The sequence below is a fragment of the Juglans microcarpa x Juglans regia genome, chromosome 1D (assembly GCF_004785595.1).
Source record: "Juglans microcarpa x Juglans regia isolate MS1-56 chromosome 1D, Jm3101_v1.0, whole genome shotgun sequence".
Taxonomy (NCBI): domain Eukaryota; kingdom Viridiplantae; phylum Streptophyta; class Magnoliopsida; order Fagales; family Juglandaceae; genus Juglans; species Juglans microcarpa x Juglans regia.
Window position 1 is genome coordinate 37,094,396 of NC_054594.1, and position 17,607 is coordinate 37,112,002.

Consider the following 17,607-nt stretch of genomic DNA (forward strand, 5'->3'; position numbering starts at 1 on the left):
CTCTAAGTGAGTGTATAAGCCCAAGTACCCAAGAGAGTGTTACATAGCCATTTCTTGAGTGGTTAATCCGATGTATCTTGTCATTGACCGTTGATATCCTACTTCGTTCCATATTCTAACTTCATTCGAGAAATAATATACATACAACAATTTTTACATCTCTTTATATAACTCTATTTTAAATTAAAGATATTTCTATAAAATAATGTTAGTTTTATAAATTATTTTATAAAAATACTCATTTGAAACAGAGTCGTAAAAAAAATGTATGTCCATCATCTTCCATTTAATCAATGCACCAGAACCGGGTCTGTCATGAAGACATGAAGGAATTGAACGTGTGAGCTGATTCGACAGGAAGAACTTTCTTTAGCAAAATTTAGATGCGTGCTTCAATTGAAATTTAAAAGAAGCTGAGAGGTCAGATTAAAGCCATAACCAGATCAACACTAAAACATCCAAGCCTGACCAATGACTGATGTTTTACACGCCCAAAAACACAAAGTTAGATGAGCACTCGATTCATTGGTCTTACAAACGATAATAGTTCCTTTACGCAACAAGCATGCATTACACATATGGGGACATAAACATTCAGCCTGCCGGACCAAGAGTTTGACATGCTTCAGATTTTGGTTTAAATGGCAGTTCTCAATCGTCTTCTCTTTCAGGGGGGAGACCACAAGGCAAAAGCATTTTCTGCACAACCAAAATCGAGTGGCAGAAAGGATTAGGTGATTTATCAGTAAGGTTTAAAAAGAAAAAAAATTTGATAAGTCAGTACGGTTTTAAAAATAACTGAGCCGTCATCCAAAATCAGAGATGTTTGGAAAAAAATTTTCATCTCATCCCATTGCATTCCATCTCATTTCCTTTCCAAATATCATTCAAACACAATCACTTTCAAACTAATCATTACAGTTTTTTCAAACTATTTATTATAACTTTCCCAAACTTTAAACAAAAACAAAAAACAATTCAACTTTTTCAAATTCCAAAACAAAAATTATATTAAAAAATTATATTCTAACAATATTTTAACTTTATAATATTTTTTATTCAACTTTTTCTCTCTCATTTTTCAAAATCCAATAAATATTTAACTTAAACCATCTTACTACTATTCACAAAACATCTTACTGTTATTCACAAAATTCTCATCTCATGTCATTCTCCAAGCATTTTTAGATTAAAATTCAAAGAAAGTGCTTAGATGGTTCAATACGAACCAAGAATAGCGTTAATTGAATAAGAAATAGTTGGTGATCATCACTCAGACATAAAGCTTTAGATTGAAAACTAGTGTGTAGAATATGTCATCTATAAGGAAATGTGCGTGGATTATAGAAACCACATCATCTGCACTGTGTTCAAAAGCAGGATATATAACAAATAAAAATTAATACCAGTTTTAAGAGGAGAAAGAGGGAGGGGGGAGGGGCAATGAACCTCTATCTTGAAGGAAAAAGACAACATAATACAATGGCTAAAACCTCAATACAATAAAAGAGAGTCCTTTCCTTACTCCTGTGTCCGTTCTTTGTGCTTGGGCTAGGCCTTCAACTTCTTTCGATAAAATTTTTTATTACTTATCAAGAAATAAAAGAATATCAGCTCTATTAAATGAAACAAATGTGAGGCAAGAAAGAGATATTCAATTTCTTATTAAAAAAAGAAGAGATATTCTATTAAAGTTGTGCATATGAAATACCAAGAAAATAGGTGAAAAGTTTTCAGCTTCCTTCAGTCATCTTTTTAACCCAGCAAAACCAACCCCAATCCCTCATATTTAGCCACTACAGAAAGTTCGTGTAACCAGATTCCCTCATGTTCACACTCCTGCCTTCATAACCTAGTCCTCCATCCCCATGATCAATCTAATTAAAAACTGTAAGTTCTTTCAATCACAATCACAAGCCATCCTGACTTATCTTGATGTCAACCAAACAAATAAGCAATCTTAAACAGCTTTTCCAAATATGTCATATGACAGCGAGTAAACAGACTTGGCGAACTTTACAGTTTTTTCAACCACAATCACAAGCCATCCTGACTTATCATGACGTCAACCAAATCAGCAATCTTAAACAGCATTTCGAAATATGTCATATGACAGTGAGTAAACAAACTAGGCATAACTCGGCGAACTTATTATCTGGCTAAAGCAAAAAACAAAGTCAAGTGTCTTCCTCTCTGTGAAGTATATCATATCAAGTCCTTCAGATCTACAAAAAGAAATCTTTGATGGTTCAGGAAAACCTTATAACACGTGATTGAGCTTCAAGCCACATTATAGCTTTGGTACAGACTGAGTATGTAAGTATAACATTGGCCTCGTAAAATTTCAACATGTAACCTGTTACCTAACCTACGTATACAAAAGCTCACGAGAAGTGATAAGTGCAAAATGGAAAAATTACCACCCCAAACTAAAGCCTAAGATCATTATACAGGTATAAAGAAAATATCCAGAATACAGGTATAAACAAAATATCAAGTAGAGAAAAAGACAACAGGTTAGACAAAACCTGCATGAAGTTGTAGTGCTCTCTCCCAATTGATTCATTTTCTGCAATAGCGAAGTACGCTAGCATGGGGTAATGGCCAACGTATGATGCATAGCTATCTCGTTGAATGTTCACTGCCCACTCACTGCCCATCCAAAGTACGTGTATATACACATTCAAATGAAGAACAACAAACTAACAAGTAAACTTTACAAAAAAAAACAAGAAGAAGAAGATAAAACATGGGTTTTCAAAGAATTGGCAGCCTCACAATCTATTCAAATCTGCATGCCCAGTACCGACATATTTAGCTTGAAGGTGCTCAAGCTGGGAATTGATGTTAAACCTGTCGCTGGCCTGCACAGTCAAACGTAGCAAGCTTATCGATTTTTCAAGCGACTAAAGAAATTAAAATATAAAGATTTTAGTATCAAAGGATGTAAAAATTCAAAATTCAGCAACGATTTTAAAGACAAAAGTCAAGCTAAATCGAATAGCTAATAATTTCAAAGTATGACACTTGTAGAAAATGAAAGACAAACAAAAAGTGTTCCACAAGGCAGCACCGATAGTGTATTAGGTTTTTGACGAGCAACGGGAGTTAGAAGGAATAGGGGATTAGGGTTTAGGGCTTCGATTGTACCGTCGTAAGGGGTTCAGAATGCAAGAAGTTAAACTCGAGGGAGAGACTTACCTGCATATTGACGTCTGGGTGAATTGAACTGCAGTAACGAGGAACGAGCAACGGAAGAACGAGCAAACTTTCCCCGCGCAGGTAGAATGCGACAGACCGACTTTGCTGGGCATACGATATTGGATGGGATTCTTAACCGTTTGGATGTTGAGATATACTTCTCATCTCATTTTAACATTTAAAATTTTAAATATTATTTAAATATAAATATTATTTAATTTTTTTATTTAATTAGTACTTAATCATTATAATTTTATCAAATTTTTAAACAAAACATAAAAAATAATTCAATTTTTTCAAATCTCAAAATAAAAATTAGAAAAATTATAGTCATCATCCCACACACTACACACCATATATTATTTTTTATTTTTTCAACTTATCAAATATGTGGTGTATGGATAATGAGTAAAAGAATTCAATTAATTTAGGAAGAATAAAACCAAAAATAAATATTTAAAATATTTAAAAAAAAAGTATGGTGTGTGTTGATAATGAATAGTAAACCTCAAAAAATTATATTATCAAAATATTTTAATTCTATAATCTTTTCATTTAATCTTTTTCCTGGACAATTGAATTAAATTATTTTTTTAGAAATTGTTATTCCTTATTTTAATTTTTGTCATTATATATTTTAAATAATTTTTTATTGATTTATGAAACTTTTAAAAAATCTTCTATGATTAATGTAATTAAACATAATAAAAAGAGTAACAACTTTTTTTATAATTGATAAGACAAACACATCTATATATCGATTAATCAACGTCCCCTAACATACACCAGAGTTCTGTTTCTTTTAAAATATATCTAAAATATTAATCAATGCAAGATACATCATCCACATCACTTATATAATAAAATTTAATTTATCATATTTAAATTATTATTTATATGATAAAATCTAATTTATAATAATTTAATTTTAAATGTTATCAATCAAATAAAATCATATCATATATAATCGATTTGCTAAGTGTGTGTGTGTGTACCGACTTATATATTAGAATTTTCTTTTATTTATTAATTTTGAAAAGCAAAGCCATATCTCTCTCACCCTTAAAATGTACTCTCATAAATCTCAAACATGTTATTGACCGTCGTCATTGGCATTAGGCTTTGACTTTGAACCGTAATCACCCAGTCGCGCCCACTCATTCAAATAGAGCGAGATAACAAACCTAATTTCAAAGAAATTGATTAATTAACTCTTTTTTCACATATAAGTAGTACAACTATCACCACCAAGATGGTGGCTCAAACAAAACGAGCTGATATTTCATGACTTCGAAGTTAGGAGTTCGAGTCATAATATAAGTTGAAACCACTTATAGTAGTACAGTATGACCTTTGGACCATGAGATAGACTTTGAACTAACTAGATACTTTGGGAGTCATGTGGTGACGGACTTGCCCTTGGAGCAGTAGCTATAGCTCAAACCAGATATTCCATAGCAGATAAGGGCTCATATAGTCATGCCCAGTGAGGATGGCTAAGCTGGTTGCCCCAGCCTCTCTCTTGCGAAGAAAAAAAAAAAAAATATTGCAACTATCATCAAGAGTATCAAAGAATATATATTTCCAGAAAATATTTGGTAGAGACGTTTCAGCTCGTTTGGGGCCTTTGTCCCCAAAAACTTTGACCCTAAAACAACCAAATCCAGGAAGCAATAAAACAAAAGCCATTCAACATGGAACAAAGCACTCTTTGTGGCCATCTGATGTTATTAGAAATATTAGTGTAGCTCAATAGGATTGACTCTGTTTCTCCGGGACTTCTAGTTGGGAGGCAAGAGGTTCAGAAAGCTCCCTTGAACAGGTTGACTGGCAGCCTTGGCTGACTCATCATCTGTCATATAGATGAGCCAAATTAATAACAAATGCAGAAACTGGTCGGCTATATTTAAAGCAGAAACATATGCTAAACAGAATCACTCTGAAGATGCTTCATTAATAGAAGAAAACTACTAATAAACTATATCTAGCAAAATAGAAGATTTTTTTTTTATAAGTAAAATAGAAGAAAAATTAATCATCCCGTCAGTGCCCTCTTACTCCAAATGAGCTCATTGCAAAGTAACCAAATAGATTCCTTTTTTCATTAGTAATTAACAGCATTCTAAAAGTACCTGCTGCTATATCTGTAGAAGAAACTCAACTGTACAACTATAGATTAAACAAAAAAATGCAAACTGAGCAGTGGTTCCATTATCAGCGAGTAATTATCAACAGCTAAAACAGCAATGGTGTTTATAGGAAAAACACAGTACCAACAATTCTCGTAGTCAATATTATAAATACACAAACTACAAACGGGACTTCGTTTCATAAAGAGTGTACTGTATATTGAGATACTAGCCAAGCTGAGGATAAACAGTCCCCAGGTACTTGGGCAAAGACTTTGCATTGGTTAATAAAATTTTCCGACTACCTATCGAGAAAAAGGGACCCTGGCTTAGCTGTGAAACGGCACAAGCAGAAAAAGCATACATGTGGGATACTAGTGAAGATACTACCATGCCAAGTCTTTAGGCTTGGAATGCATAAACTCAAATTATGTATACCAACCTTTCTCCATGGACCTGCTTTTGATGAAGTTTGAATTTCCTTATCAGCCTAAAGAATCAATGATGAATCATGAGAAAGAACATAAACATTAGGTCTATGTATTCTCATACAATTACGAAATGAAAAAAAAAATACAAACTAATTTACCTCTTCAAACTTCTCAAAGTTTTGAGTATCCAACTCATCATTGACCTCGGGAATAAATGCAGCTTTCATTTGATACAATCTGTCCCATTCAGTGCCTTTGAACCATGGATGAGCCTAAAAATAACCAGGTCAACAAGCAAATTTGTTAATTAGCAACACAAAGTTAAAATGCAAGCCAATATAATAAACACATCATACAACACCTTTATTTCATCTGCGCCTTTTGTTCCAAGACGATAGAAACACCACTTTTCGAATGATAAACTGTTGAAAAAGAAGGTTTCATAAGAGTTTCTGATAAAACTAATCACAGATATACCAATCAATGGAATCAAAACTTGTGTAGCAATCAATGTCTTCGACATGCTTAAAACTGTGATCTGACAACCAAAATGGCATGATCTCGCTATGCCGAGTCACCAATAATCACCACAAGAGCACTTTCCATCCTTGAAATGGTGAAATCGGCTATTATCCCTCACAATGATCTCTCTCCCCACAATCTTTGATATAAACTTGGTTGCTGTGTGGCAGTCCACGCAGACACGAATGTTCTTTGTTACTCGAATTGTTGTTCCCGCAGGAGTGCTAATGATGCCGAATGCTATAGCGAGCCTTTCACTGTGTCTACAAAGTAAGTTTTTCTTCTGCTCCTCTTCAACATCATGGAGCACCTCCTTTGTGTCGGGAACATACCCTTCTCGCTCCATCTGCTTTAGTAAAACTTCCAGGGCCTCGTTTATTCTGTCATAATATGGATGGGATTTATCTCCGGACACAAAAGCATGCACCTTGTTCTTAACTTCGATCCAGCTGCAAGCTGGTTTCTTTTTCATGCCCTTATTTCTAATGAAGATTCTCAACTTCGCTACATCTTTCCATCTCCTGGCAGAAGAATATATGTTTGACAATAGAATGTAAGCTCCCATATTCTCCGGATCAACCCTGAATATTCTCTCAGCCACCTTTTCTGCCAATTCAACATTCTTCTGAACTCTACAAGCTGACAAAAGTGTTGACCATATGCTCCCTGTTGGTCCTATATGCATGTCGGATATAAACTTGTAAGCTTCATCCAGCCTTCCTGCCCGACTCAGAAGGTCTGCAACAGCAGCATAGTGCTCCAAGCCAGGAGCAATTCCAAAATCCTCTGTCATACTATTGAAATATTTCCAAGCTTCATCTACCAATCCAGCATGGCTGCAGGCAGTCAACACAGCCACAAAAGCCACATCATTTGGTTTTACTCCCTCCATTTCCATCTGCTCAAATAAGGAAATGGCATCATGGGCATGCCCATGCAAAGCATATCCCATGATCATGGCAGTCCATGACACCATGTCATGTAGCTCCATCTTATCAAAAATCCATCTAGCTATCCTAATGTTCCCACATTTGGCATACATGTCAACAAGGGAGCTAGCTATAAACACATTATCATCAAATCCACACCTAATTATATATCCATGTAGCTGCTTCCCCAAATGTAGGGTCGTCAAGTGAGCACAAGCTGGCATGATACTTGAAAAGGAAACATGCATCGGCTTGATTTTAGCCTTCAACATCTGTCGAAAGAATCTCAGACCTTCATCAAACAGACCATTTTGCACACACCCTGCAATTATAGAGTTCCATGAGATGCCATCGTGCCAAGGTAAGAGATTGAACAGCCGGCATGAATCTTCCACGCAAGTACACTTTGCATACATGTCAATTAAGCTACTTCCAACAAATAAATCCGCATCCAACCCATGTCTGATGGCATACCCATGTATTTCCTTTCCCTTAATAACATCCACATATTCTGCAAAGATAGGAAGGACACTTGACAAAGTGAAGGAATCCGGCTTCATGTTGTCATTCCCCATCTCCCTGACTATTGTTAAAGCATCTTCATACATTCCATTTTGTGCATTTCCTGCAATCACTGTATTCCAAGAAACAAGATCCTTTTTTGGCATCATATCAAATATCTTTCTCACACTGCTTTGATTCGAGTTACTATTATTCTTATAATTATTCAAAACCTCACCACCACCCATCTGTCTCTTTGATTTCTCATCAAAGTATAGCATGCGTCCTTGGTCTACTAACTCCCCAGTCACAATTCTTCCAGTCAATTCCCTAACAGTAACCACAACATTTTCACCTTCGCCTTTTCCCCGTTCCTCAGGCATTCCATCAAGCACTTCGGGCGCACCAGACAGCGTCCCACTCTCACCCAAGCTCTGAAATTTTGAGTACATATTCATAAGCGCATTGCCCGTATACAAATCGAAATCCATACCGAGCCTTATAATGCAGGCGTGTAGCGACTCGCCTAACTTCAAGTCCATCATCAATGTGCAAGATTTCAGCACAGAAGGGAACACATGGGGGTCCGGGTGCTCACCAGCAGCCCTCATTTCTATGAAAGAAGCCAAGGATTTGTGAAAAAAGCCATGGAAAGTGTAACATTTGATGAGTGACTTCCAAGCAAGAGCAGGAGGGGAGTGAATGGTGTTGAAGACCAGCAGTAACTCATGCAAGAGGTTAAGGTTTGAGTATACCGATAAGAGGACAGACAAGTGAGTGGAACATGTGCCTTTGGTTGTGAGGATATGGGCGTGAAGCTGTTTGGCCTGGGACTTGGTTCTGATCGTTGTGGAATTTCTGAGGAGGGTTCTGAGCAGGGTTTTGGGGGAAGACATTGATAAGAAGGGTCTTGGACATGGGCTTTGGTCAACAGATGGGGAATACCCGCTTCATACAGAGAAAAGATAATAGCCACATAAGTTGATTTGAACTCACTATAAAAAAGACGAAAAGAGGACTAATAAACAATAAACATATAATAAATCTGACTTTCCATATCAACTCACTATAAACAAGAGGACTACAATCGGAAACTTACTTCCTCCTTGAGGAAGCATGTATAATTTTGACTCATAGTGAAGCTGAGGGTGCTTGGTCTCCACAGACTCCTGGGGAAACGGGTAAAATATAGGTATCCAATAAAAGTTACCGACTTTAATAAGGTAAATCCATAAAACCAAAATTATAGATTCCAAAGATACAATAAAACAATAAAAACTTCAATTGAAGTACAAGCCCTTGTATCAACACCATTCAAACATACAACAAGAAATATCAATTAAACAATGTATTAACACCAGATGCACAGTCAACATACAGGTTAAAATGGGTATTAAGACCAAAATAAGTGAAGATAGTAATATATGCAGAATGCTGGAGGAAAAAGACTATGCAGAATGCTGGAGGAAAAAGACTTCGCTTGCAAACGAAAATGCGTTTCCTAAAATTAAGGTGTTTTTAGGCATAGCAAAATCCTCCATACAAAAAAGTTAACCGAGGGAGGCAACCAATAAATAATAATATATGGTAGGATACCAGCGCCATGCTTTTTCGCTTATTCAATCAATGACGGGACCTTCACAGTACAACTCAACACGTCGATCTACTAAATTACGGCAAAGAAAAAGAAAAACTGTTCCACTTAAACAATTTTCCGAAACTCATTTATTACCTATTACTCATTTATTATTTTTTTTATATTTAATATATTTTTTTAATTTTTAATTTTATCTTAGGTTAAAGAAGTGATTATTAGTAATCTTATATATTTTTTAAATTTTTTCTTAATGTTAAAGATCTTAAAAAAATACTTAAAATAAAATAATAAAAAAATAAAAATACTATAAATAATAGATGGGCAGTAGCCTATCACTACCTCAAAATTTACGCGGAACAAAGAAAATGAGCCTCCCCCCTCTCCACATACCACTTTGTACATTAACCCCTGAAACACCCACATCAAGCCAAAGCATTATGAGTATAAACCCCCATACTAATTCTCAACAAAAAATAGAAAACCAAAAAGTGAACGAGGAAACAATACTACTTTATAGCATGAATTGCATACCCAAATAAAGCTCGCCAAACCATCCGCTACCGATCTTCCGCCCAAGCTTAAACTTTCCACCAATCACATGCTCCATGATTCAGTTCCCAATCAAACAAAGACAAGCAGCAAGCTCAGCCCCTTCACCGTCTTGGCTTACAATCCAATCCAATCCTAAGGGAACCCCATTAATCAACGGGGTAATCGGGATGGGAAAAGGAATGTGAAGGGAAAGAGAGCAAGAAAAAAGGCCTTCTTTTTAATGGAAGTTGGTAGTGTGTAGATTATTGATGTGAGGAAAAAAGAATGGGATTGGGAAGTCGTAGTCGGGGAAGAAATCCTAATCTGTGTTATGAACTCAGAAGGCTTCGACAGAGAAGAGGAGTTGCCTAGTTGTAAGTAAAATGAGATAAAAAAAAAATAAAATGACTTGTGGTGCGTAGAATGTGATGATTATGAGTAGCATGGCTCGATGAAAAATAATAAATAGATATCATTTTTCACAATATACTATAATTATGTTTTGAAATAAAGGGTAGTTTAGTAAAATATTTTATAAAAATAATATTACAATATAAAAATATTATTATTTTAAAAGATGTGTTATAAAATATATTGTGAAATATATTGTGTGAGTATCATTACTCATACCTGATTATTTAACGTATAATTAAAATCTTTAATTTTTTTTAAAAACAAAATGGTGCAACTTGAGGTCTCGTTAGTTTTTACAATTCTTTTCAATTCATCTCATCTCATCTCATCTAATTATTACATTTTTTCAAATCTCTACACAAAATAAAATAAACAATTCAACTTTTTTAAATCCTAAAACAAAAATAATATTAAAAATATATATTTTAACAATATTTTATTCAACTTTTAACTTTAATCTCAATTTATCTCATTTGTGAAAATAAACGAGACCATCTTGAAACTATAAACAAGCTAAGGGTGGATGCAATTCATGAATTAATATGAATACCATGAAAAATTGACAAGTCTGAATTTGATGTTAATGGGTTTAGATCAACATAAATTGATTTGTCAATATAAGACTTATAAACGAGTTAATCTGCTTAATCTGAAATCTAACTCATTTTCACCCATATAAATTTTATTTTAAAATTATAATTTTATTATTGTTAAATTGTAATATTAGTATTTCTCAATATGTGTTTTATATAAAAAAAAAAATTCCTCAATATGTTTATGTTTATATTATCTGGATTGTAATTATGGACCGATACTTATATTTATTACTATATAGTCTGTAATATTAGTTTTATTATATGTTCAAATTGGAAAAATATTGATACTTTATTGTTAATAAGTTGTCTTATAATTTTTAAGATATTGTGGTTATTAAAAAATATATATTTTAACTTTATGTGAAATTATATTAATCAAATCAAATGTGTTATACATGTTGATTTAATCCATTTAAATGAAATGAATTTAAATAAATTATATTATGTTAACTATTTTTTAATTAATTATTAAATAAATCAAAACGAGTAACACAGTTACTATCCGTTATCTAAATGAGTTAGGAACACATTTAATTTATAATCGAATGTTCTTAATTGACAAAATACGAACGTCAGCACGTTCCGAAAACACAAATTACAACCGAACGAGCAGTGCAGCAACAAGGAACGAGCCAACTTTCATCGCGCTGAGGGACTGCGATTTACCGATTTGTTGGGCATACGGGATTGGATGGGATTCGCAAGTGTAGAGTCCGTCAAATTCCCGAGTGTAAAATTCGCAATTAACTTTAACGTAATTACTAATAAGTAGTTGAATTGCTATAAAAATAAAAAATAAAAAAAGGCAGTTGAATTAAATTTGTTTATTTAATTGTTATTCCTTATTTTAATTTTTGTCATTATATATTCTAAATAATTTTTATTGAAATGGGATTGATTTATGAAACTTTTAAAATATCTTATATTAATCAATGTATTTAAACATAATAAAAAAGAGTAACGAATTTTTTTATGATTGATAAGACAAAGCACATCATTATATATCAATTGATCAACGCCCTCCAAGATTTTTTTTTTTTTTTTTTGATAAGTAATAAGTTATTTCATTGATAAAAAGGTAGGCATAGTCTAAATACACTAGAAGTATATATATGATTACACCTATTTAGGAACTAGAAACAGTTACAAGAAAATTATAGAAGCTGCGACCATTCCAATAAAGAGCAATGGCCCACAAAAATAAAGTCTTCCAGAAAAATCTCCTAAACTCTTCCAATGAGCGTTCATGATCCTCAAAGAGTCTCTCGTTTTTTCATTCCAAATACACCAGAAAATACATATAGGAACCATCTTCCACACAACTGCAATATGTGGTGTCCCTGTGATCCCTCTCCAGCTTGCTAACAAATCAACCACCCTACCCGGCATCACCCATGCTATACCCATTCTACTGAGAAAATAAGTCCAAATACCTCAAGCAAATTCACAGTGTAAAAGTAGATGGTCCACCGTTTCACCACTATTTCTGCACAAACAGCACCAATCCATAATAATGAGGCCACGTCTTCTAAGATTCTCAATAGTCATAATCTTCCCTAGAGTTGCCATCTAGACAAAAAATGCAGCCTTTGTAGGTGCTTTAGTCCTCCATATATTCTTCTAAGGGAAATTATGCCTTTGATGCATAGTAATAGAGTCATAAAAAGAGCATACCGAAAATTTCCTTTTTCTAGAATGTCGCCATTCCATCATGTCTTCCCTTGTGGCAGCAGTAGAAATGTTGTACAACATGTTCAGAAATTTCACCAGCACAGTCACTTCCCAGTCATGTGCATCTCAAAAGGCTGATGTTCCACTCCTGTGAACCTTGATTAATTACCTGCAAATCAGCTACCATAGCTTCTTTTTCTCGTGCAATTCTGAAAATCATAGGATAAGCATCCTTCAAGGCTGTGTCTCCCAACCACACATCTTGCCAGAAACTAATCCTACTATCATCCCCCAAACACAACCGAGTATTACTAGCAAAAGAGTACCAACCTTTTCGTATATACTTCCATACACCAACCCCCCCCATTCACTTCCATACTTCATGTCAACCATCCCTTTCTATAAAGCTTCCATCTCATGGTTGTAATGCCACAACTATTTACCTAATAATGCCTTATTGAACGCCCTCACATTCCAAACCCTCAATCCACCGTCTCTCAAAGGAGAGCATACCTTATCCTTACTAAGTGAAACTTAAACTCCTCTCCTAGCCCACTCCACAAAAAATCACGTTGAAGCTTCTCTATTCTAGAAGCAATACTAGCGGGTAGGGGAAATAAAGATAAGTAATATGTGGGGAGATTGGATAAGGTGCTCTTAATGAGTGTGATTTCCCCCCCTTTAAAAAGATACAACCTTTTCCACCCGGCCAACCTACGCTCAAATTTTTCCAGTACCACCTCCCAAATACTCTTAGCTTTGAAAGAAGCCCCCAACGGGAGTCCAAGGTACTTCAATGGCAATAAAGAAACCCCACATCCCAAAATATTCGCCAACCCTCTAATATTGCTAATATTGCCAATCGCAACTATCTCCGTCTTGGAAAGATTAATCTTCAAACCAGATACCACTTCAAAACAAAGTAGAATGGCCTTCAAAGATTGGATATGTCCTGCATTTGCCTCACAAAATAACAAAGTGTCATCTGCAAATAAAATGTGAGAAATAATGGTGGAGCCGTGGATATCTCCCAATGAGAACCCTGAAAAAATCCTCCTTCTACCACCACCGTCACCATTCGACTTAGAGCCTCCATTACTAGGACAAATGAAAGGGGTGATAGTGGGTCACTATAATACCCTGCTCCTTCATTCTTACGTACGTTTCTCTCTTTCTGACGTACGTTCCCTTTTTATGACGTAAGCAAATTTCGAGGGCAGAGATTATGTGATCTGTCTGCCCCTTCTATTTAGCAACTGCGAGCCTCATCATGAGTGCCGAACCACGATGGCATGTTTCAAAAGATATTATGTGACTTCTAAAGCATGCCCAGTGTTTTAAATATACTGGAAATATTTATAAGGAGTATTTCCAATGTTATTGAACTAAGCTTGATTTTAAATACGACAATTATAATATTCTTGAAGAGCTCCAAAAATATTATAATTGTTGGAAATCATTTTAATATTATTATTAAAATGATTTCAGCTATTTAAATTATTATGGGATTTAAATTATGTTGAAAGTTTTAATTAATTAAATGGTTTTATCCTTTTAAATATATTAAATAAGACTTTATCATTTATTAATGATGAAAATAGTATTTTATAAACTAAAGTTAGTTTAAATAATATTCTACCTTAATTTCTCTAAGTACTTTTAATTAAGTTAATGTTTATGCATTTTCAAATTAGTGTTTTAGTATCTCAATGTTAGATCGTTTTGAAGATTCCCAGACGAAGGGACTGGATTAAATACCTAGACCCCATCTCTCTTTCCCTCACTTTTTTCCCAGCCCGCTCTCTCTCTCTCTCATCCCTCTCTCCTTCGACGTATGTTGTATGCAGCTCCTTCACGCCGAAGCCTCCACTGCTAAGCCCGGCGCCGCCGTGCGTCGCCAGACCTCACCGCCAGCACCACCAACTCCGCCTCATGCCGGCAAGCCTCCCCAGCCCGATCTCTCTCCCTTACGCTCTCCCTTTCTCCCTTTCGAAAGTGCAAAGCCTGAATGGGCTTGATGCATGTAGCGCCGTGCGCCGTCCTCCGGCACCACCACCTTCACGGCAGCTTCCTCTGTCGCCGGCCATCACTCTCCAGCGAACCCAGCCCCTCCCATGCAGCCACCTTCCCTGTACCGCACGCACAAGAGACCCACGCATGGCTTCACCGTGGGCGGCACCCATGACCACCAAACACTGCCATGGACTTCCCTCTTCCTCCCCCTTCCTCCTCCACGTGACCCATGGCTAGAAGCCTCTCTCCATGCACGGCTTCTCCCTCTCCCTCAAGTGCACGGGTTGCACACATCCACCGCCGTGTGCTGCCACCTACGGCGGGTAACCACCCTCATGAGCCTCCTCAGGCCACCACCAAGCCAACCTAACCACCCATGGCCCCGATCTGCCACCCATGCACGCACACTCTCTCTCACTCTCCCACGACTTCTCCTCCACTGTGCGGCTAGAACCGCTGCCGTGAGCCACCGTGGCTCCACCTCGACGCCATCATGAGTTCCACCGCACCTCCCTTAGCCGAACCCAAGGTCCAAACCACCACTTTATGTGGTGAGTAACCACTGCACGTGATGGACAGTCACTACGCGTGACTGACCGCCACTGTACACGGCTAGATCCGCTGTGTTACGCTCCTTGCCACCATCACAAGGCCTTCACGAGCCCTTCCAAGACCACACTTAGCTATCCAAACGTCCAAACAGTCAACGTACGTGAGTTACCCACCACGTACGACATTTCCGACGTCATCGGCTGTGACAATCAGCGAGTAACGCACGGGTTATCCCGTCGATGGTATAACCATCTATCTCTCGTTATTTATATTAGATATTGATTAGTTGATTAGGTTGTGAACTGTGCTTTTAGTATTAGTGGAGTTTCTGTGAAGTGTTGGGCGTTTTGTATAGTGAAATGTTGGGCATCCTGTGTAGCGAAGTGTTGGGCTTATCTGTGTAGTGCATTGTGAAGTGTGGAGCGTAGTTGGGAATTGTGTTGTGCAATGGTGTGGACTGTGCGGTGTAATGTAGTTGCGGATTATGTGTTGTATTGGTGACGTAGCATGTGGAGTGGGAACAGTACACGCTGAGTATACTCTGTGTGTGGCGTAGTGTGGAATAAGGAGAGTATATATAAAATATACCCTCCTGGCGTGATGCGAAATGGGGAGAGTACACCTGGAGTGTACTCTGTGTGGCATAACGTGTGTGAAGAGAGTACACGGGAAGTGTACTCTATGTGGTGGAGAGATGCATCGTATGACGGGTATGCCATAATGGTGATGGGTCGTAGTGTGTGAAAATGGAGTATACGCGGAGTGTACTCTATATAGTGGAGCAATGCACCATATGGCAGGTATGCCATAATAGTGATGTGACGTAACGTGTGTGAATGGAGTACACGAGAAATATACCCTATGTGGTGGAAAGATGCACCATATGGCGAGTATGTCATAATGGTGATGTGGCGTAATGTGTGTGAAGAGAGTACACGTGGAGTGTACTCTATGTGGTGGAGTGATACACTATATGGCGAGTATGCCATAATGATGATGTGACATGGCGTGTATGAAGGGAGTATACGCGGAGTGTACTCCATGTGATAGAGTGATGCACCGTATGGCGAGCATGCCATATTGATGATAGGTTGTAGTGTATGAAAATAGAGTATACATGGAGTGTACTCCACGAGGCAGCGACACTCCATGTGGCATGTTGCAGAGAAAATGATGGTTGTGTGATGATGGGCGTCGAATGTGATGAGTAGTGTCGGGAACTGTAGAACAATATCCCAAAGTAGTTATGGCGTAGTCTGTAGTCTGAGGTGACAAGTTTCACCGTGATGGACTTATGGCTAGGAGAATGCGTGAAGCAGCAGAACAAGTATAAGAGTACGCAGCAGAAGCATGACTGGACAACGTCACGAAGTGACGTGGTTCCTGACAGTCATACTTATGATGGGTGAAGAGTTATTATAGAAATGGCGTAGCAGGAACGTGACGAGATGTCACGATGTGATAGGAATACGTGAGGAACCGTACTTGTGATGAGTTAAGGGTTGATGTAAGAATGACGTAGCGGAATGTCAAGTGACGTGACAAGGTCATGGTGTAGCTTGGGTATAGTCTCGAGCTATATGACATGACATTAGGCGTGGTTGTGAATGGAGTCTTGTCATGTTAAGTGTTGGAATGAACTGTCAAAATGGACGAATAGCATGAGGAGCCATGCTAGCCGGGTTAAGAGAAGGTTGGTATCGGAATATGACCCTTGTCCCTCCGATCAGGTGATCAACATGTTATATGTTGATCTTAGGTGATAAAGCAGTAAGGTATATGTGTAATCTGGTTAGACACATGTGCCGGACGGATTCACCATATATAATGGGTAGCCTGTCTTGAGCACAGTTACACAGTGCTTAAGCCTCAGAGTTGGCTTAGAGTCGTGTGGCTTGTATGGATGGGAATAATGATTTAGTGTGGGCTAAGGTGCATGAAAGTAATGACAGATGTATTGTTAGGATTGGGATGCGTGATTTCATCAGTCAGAATCATGCATCGAAATGTGGTTAATAAGGAAAGTAAGACGAAGGTTCTAGTGTCTTAATCCTAAGGTAAATCATGGGTTCACCTTAGTGAATGAGCACTCGAAGTAGAACATTGAGTTTGGAAGAGATAGTGACCGTAAGTAGATTCTGAAGGGTTAGCATAGTGAATGGCACGTAAGTGCACGAGATAGAAGGAGAGTGTTCCAAGTGATGTGTAGCTCTATTTCTAGTTTAAGTTGATTATGCATTAGATAGAGAATGACGTTAAGGTTATGTGTATGCATATAGGTTGCCATCTGACGCGCACATGAATGGACTGCATGGTATGCAAATAGCATGGAGTCCAGGTAAGTGTTACGTTCATACTCTTCTAGAGTCTTCTAAAATATAAAGAAACGAAAACGAAACGCTTTTCCTCACGATGCCTCACGAAAAGACGCGAAAGACGTTTTATGAAAGAAAAAGCTAAGTGTTCAATGGTATACGTATGTACGGCCCTCCTTGGCAGCCCCTTTTTACGCAACGAAAG

General features: G+C 37.1%; 2 protein-coding genes across 6 annotated transcripts; both read right to left on the reverse strand.

The window, feature by feature from the left end:
- Window positions 1-445: 445 nt before the first annotated feature.
- LOC121252373 (uncharacterized protein At4g14342) lies at window positions 446-3,343 on the reverse strand. 4 transcript variants are annotated; one of them, XM_041151985.1, is made up of 5 exons: window positions 3,202-3,343; window positions 2,779-2,864; window positions 2,529-2,652; window positions 1,526-1,563; window positions 446-699 (listed from the first exon to the last, which is right to left on the reverse strand). In XM_041151985.1, exons 1-4 carry the CDS (start codon window positions 3,205-3,207, stop codon window positions 1,552-1,554), a joined length of 228 nt encoding a protein of 75 aa, XP_041007919.1. In that variant the 5' UTR covers window positions 3,208-3,343; the 3' UTR covers window positions 446-699; window positions 1,526-1,551. The 4 variants fall into 4 exon arrangements, with proteins under 4 accessions (XP_041007919.1, XP_041007912.1, XP_041007902.1 ...); XM_041151978.1 differs by having other exon boundaries at window positions 1,526-1,566; XM_041151968.1 differs by lacking the exon at window positions 1,526-1,563.
- A 1,416-nt stretch (window positions 3,344-4,759) lies between these two features.
- LOC121252297 (putative pentatricopeptide repeat-containing protein At3g23330) lies at window positions 4,760-10,200 on the reverse strand. 2 transcript variants are annotated; one of them, XM_041151898.1, is made up of 6 exons: window positions 9,842-10,200; window positions 8,813-8,882; window positions 6,123-8,661; window positions 5,920-6,033; window positions 5,773-5,820; window positions 4,760-5,053 (listed from the first exon to the last, which is right to left on the reverse strand). In XM_041151898.1, the coding sequence occupies exon 3, from the start codon at window positions 8,607-8,609 to the stop codon at window positions 6,336-6,338; it is 2,274 nt and encodes a 757-aa protein (XP_041007832.1). In that variant the 5' UTR covers window positions 8,610-8,661; window positions 8,813-8,882; window positions 9,842-10,200; the 3' UTR covers window positions 4,760-5,053; window positions 5,773-5,820; window positions 5,920-6,033; window positions 6,123-6,335. The 2 variants fall into 2 exon arrangements, with proteins under 2 accessions (XP_041007832.1, XP_041007823.1); XM_041151889.1 differs by having other exon boundaries at window positions 6,123-8,882.
- Between the last annotated feature and the right edge of the window lie 7,407 nt (window positions 10,201-17,607).